The sequence below is a fragment of the Limulus polyphemus genome, unplaced genomic scaffold (genome assembly GCF_000517525.1).
Source record: "Limulus polyphemus unplaced genomic scaffold, Limulus_polyphemus-2.1.2 Scaffold879, whole genome shotgun sequence".
Lineage (NCBI taxonomy): Eukaryota > Metazoa > Arthropoda > Merostomata > Xiphosura > Limulidae > Limulus > Limulus polyphemus.
The window spans coordinates 42,782-47,263 of NW_013666489.1; the positions used below are offsets into that span (position 1 = coordinate 42,782).

The following is a 4,482-nucleotide window of genomic DNA, read 5'->3' on the forward strand; positions in this document are numbered from 1 at the left end:
AGTGGTTAGTAGCTGTGTATCTTTAAATGGGGTTAGTAGCTGTGTATTTTCAACAGTGGTTTGTAGCTGTGTATGTTAATGGAGGTTTGTAACTGTGATTCTTAACAGGGGATTGTAGTTGTGTGTTTTAACGGGGTTTAGTATGTGTTATCTTAAGGGTTTGTAGCTGTGTATTTTCAACAGTGGTTAGTAGCTGTGTATCTTTAAATGGGGTTAGTAGCTGTGTATTTTCAACAGTGGTTTGTAGCTGTGTATGTTAATGGAGGTTTGTAACTGTGAATCTTAACAGGGGATTGTAGTTGTGTGTTTTAACGGGGTTTAGTATGTGTTATCTTAAGGGTTTGTATCTGCGTATTTTCAACATCTTATAGTATGTTTACTGAGTCTCTTATACTATCTTCACTTAGTCTCTTCTTGTAAAGTCTCTAAATATAGTTCTCTATTTGGAGTATAACTTACTGACTTGGAAGAACTATGGTAGATACTAATTATCCTCTCTACCATGTCATAATAGTTCAGAGAGAGGTTTCCCTGATCAGCTAACGAAAACACGTCTTACCATTAACCAATAGAGAACAACACAAATATGGTTACTCTCAAGAGGAAAGGTTTCAAGAAGATAATACGAATATATATTCCAAAGTCAGCCAACTGACACATCAAATAATACAACTATCTGTTTTACTGAGAAGACAGCCAGCTGAGTCTTGATTTCGTAAATCAATCGCACGAGTGAGAAGACAACACAAATGTTAGCTTTTGTTACAAGCCAAAGCACTAAGACAGAAGATTACAGTGTAAACAGAAGGCCCTAGTTTCACGTGAACGTATGGAAACGTCAGTAATGTTTCTGGCAGCAGTCCAACGTTTCACCTTTTTCACGTTTTATGAAAATTAGAACTTCTACTTTCAAGGTTGAACACTCAAGCATAATTGTAAGGTTGATCATGAACAAAATATTAAATTTCTAATCAATAAACGCATGTTAAATCAAAAATGAATATGTACATCACTGGGAAACGAAAATAATAAAATATATTACCGCTGTTGACTACACTGGTTAGATATATGTTCCTCATTGGAACGACATGTTCTAAGCAATCCTGAACATTTTATAAACATGGTGGCTACATTAATAGGTAGACAATAAAAACCTAAGAGCATTTAATTATTGGTGATATTTTCACGGTTTATATAATTTGTTTCAGATACTTGCAAGACGCTATTCAATTAGGACCCCTGGTGAATAGCTAATAGATACACCAGTGATACCAACAATCGGCTAAACCTTCCGCACTTTTGACATGAAATAATTTATACTTGAAAAATATAAAAACAAAAAATATGTACTTTGACTTCAATAGAACTTTATGGTAAAATACAGATAAAACTTAATATTCAAACTCTTGAAATTATCATTTCTGTTATTTTCTAAAGATATACAACACCAAGAGATGAATAAGACCTCATCTTAATTACTTTGGATGACAATTTACTTGCTATCATTAGTGGCATATGATAACGTTATGTATATCTATCACGTTAATTTTCACATTCAATGTTAGACATTTCTGCCAAAGTAATATATAAGTTTCAACTTTGACATTTTTCAGATAGCGATGCGTCTATAATTTATTGCCATAGACCTTACTGACGTTCATATTAATTGTTAGAAAATTCTGCATTATTAAGCTTTATATTTCAACAATGTAACATTTTACAACAATCTTCACTTTCATTATTATTCTATATCAATTAATCAATATTTATGTTAAACTTACATGTATATATATCGACATTAGCAGTTATTGGACAAAGTCGTGTTCATTTTTGTTGTTCTAGTGCCTTCTCCAATAAACATGATAATTGATAAAATCATTTTGTATAAAAAATTTCGAAAATTGTTTCTTCATTCATCCCATAATAAAAGACTTCCTGGTGTTCTGTCCGATCATTTTAGAACAAATTTCGCAAGGTAATCGATACTTAATAAATCACAAGTCACGTGGTCAAGGTAAATTAATTTTCAAGGACCTAATTGAAATACACTTTGAGCACGTGACAGTTAGAAGCCATTTTAATTACTCATAGCCTGTGCCAGCAGCTGTCTTCTTTGCCACTCGTACGTTGCCTTTTGTTTTTCTTTATTCTCCCTAGATGGTGTTGTGATCTTGGCTAAAAAAAAATCAACAAATCAGTTTTAGCAGCAATACAAACATAAAAGTGAAAGTTTAACAATTTACTACTTATAAGTACATATATCAAGTTTGTATAAAAGAAGGTGCCTTATGTAGTAAATGTAATTATCCCTTACGTCGATAATATTTACTAAACATAGTTACAATCCAACGGAAACGAATCATTTGTAACATATCGTAAATGTTGAAATCTGTAGACTTGAAAAACGGGTTATTATTTGGAAAAAAAAATTACCCAGGTGTATTGTACGTGTACTTACATAATCAACATATTTTTTGTAATACACGACAACGTACTAAAATGGGAGTTAATTGATAGTTCTGCTTTTACTAAAATAGTACAAATATAAAAATAAAACACAAAAAAATTAATTAATTCGTTCTTTTGCTCATACAAGAAAGTAAAATAATCAACATTTACTACAGTCACCGAAATCTTACACTTTCATTTCTGGCAAATAACTCAAAAACGCTGTATTTCGGATACATTAAGCTAAGCTACACGATGGTCTATCTATGTCACAGGAATTGAACTCCGAATTATATCGTTATAAAACACTTAATCTACATACAGCTTCTTATATGTCCCAGTAAATATTCTGTTTTGAATTTCACAATTATATGATGCTGACTTCAAAAGTAAGGGAATATTTTTATCTTTCAATTGCTCATTCATTTGATTATAAATAAGGCAATAAGTCAAGTGGAATTTTTCTACTGATAACTTAAACATCAGAATTTTACTTCATATTTAATATCTACCAGATATTAGAACAAGTACAGTTTATTAAGTTCCCAGTATCTTCGTGATCATACTTTTACTTCATTTTGGATATTATATCTACCGGATATTAGAACAAGTACAGTTTATTAAGTTCCCAGTATCTTCGTGATCATACTTTTACTTCATTTTGGATATTATATCTACCGGATATTAGAACAAGTACAGTTTATTAAGTTCTCAGTATCTTCGTGATCATACTTTTACTTCATTTTGGATATCATATCTACCGGATATTAGAACAAGTACAGTTTATTAAGTTCCCAGTATCTTCGTGATCATACTTTTACTTCATTTTGGATATCATATCTACCGGATATTAGAACAAGTACAGTTTATTAAGTTCCCAGTATCTTCGTGATCATACTTTTACTTCATTTTGGATATCATATCTACCGGATATTAGAACAAGTACAATTTATTAAGTTTCCAGTACCTTCCTGATCAGAGCCTGTATTTGAAAGGTCGGAGTCAGAACCGTTACTAGAAATGCCGGAGTCAGAGCTGTGACTGCTGCCATTAAATAACTTTACCATGCCTTCGCTTTGGGTGATAGTACTGTCTGTACTGTTTTCGATTTTTCGTCGTCTTTCAGCTAATATGGTCTGAAGTTCTCGGCTGCTATATGTTTTGTACTGAAAGAAAATACAAGAAGCTTTAAAATACACACGATAAGATATACAGCTACAAACCCATGTTAATGATACACAGCAACAATTTCCGGAATAGACTAGTTGGAGGTGATACAAGAAAAGTTCTCGTGGAACTGGTACAAGAGACTATGTAAACATTATACAAAAAGAAGAGACTATTTGGATATGGTATAAGAGACTATGTAAACATTGTACAAGAAGAAGAGACTATGTGATTATGACACAAAAGACTACGTAAACATTGTACAAGAAGAAGAGACTATTTGGATATGGTATAAGAGACTAGGTAAACATTCTATAAGAGAAGGAGACTATATGGAGGTTGGAGATGGTACAAGAAAAGTATTCGTGTAAATGATACAAGGGACTTTGTAAACATTTTACAAAAGAAGATCATGTGGAGCTGGTATAAGATACTATGTAAGTATTCTACAAGAAAAAGAGACTGTGTGGAGATGATGATACAAGAGAGTCCGTAAATATTCTACAAGAAGAGGCGACTATGTGGAGATGATACAAAAGACTACGTAAGCATTCTACAAAAAGAGACTATGTGGAGATGGTACAAGAGACTATATAAACATCTTACAGAAAAAGAGACTATGTGGAGATGGTACAAGAGACTATATAAACATCTTACAGAAAAAGAGACTATGTGGAGATGGTACAAGAGACTATATAAACATCTCACAGAAAAAGAGACTATGTGGAGATGGTACAAGAGACTATATAAACATCTCACAGAAAAAGAGACTATGTGGAGATGGTACAAGAGACTATATAAACATCTTACAGAAAAAGAGACTATGTGGAGATGGTACAAGAGACTATATAAACATCTTACAGAAAA

At 32.3% G+C, this 4,482-nt stretch overlaps 1 protein-coding gene across 1 annotated transcript in view; it reads right to left on the reverse strand.

The window, feature by feature from the left end:
* Nucleotides 1-367: 367 nt before the first annotated feature.
* LOC111086142 (epidermal growth factor receptor kinase substrate 8-like) overlaps nt 368-4,482 on the reverse strand; it is an 18,689-nt gene continuing 14,574 nt past the window's right edge. The window contains exons 7-8 of the mRNA XM_022387810.1: nt 3,416-3,614; nt 368-2,175 (exon numbers count right to left, since the gene is read on the reverse strand). Coding sequence (XP_022243518.1) covers nt 2,078-2,175; nt 3,416-3,614 — 297 coding nt within the window. The 3' untranslated portion in view covers nt 368-2,077. The remainder of the gene's footprint in view (nt 2,176-3,415; nt 3,615-4,482) is intronic.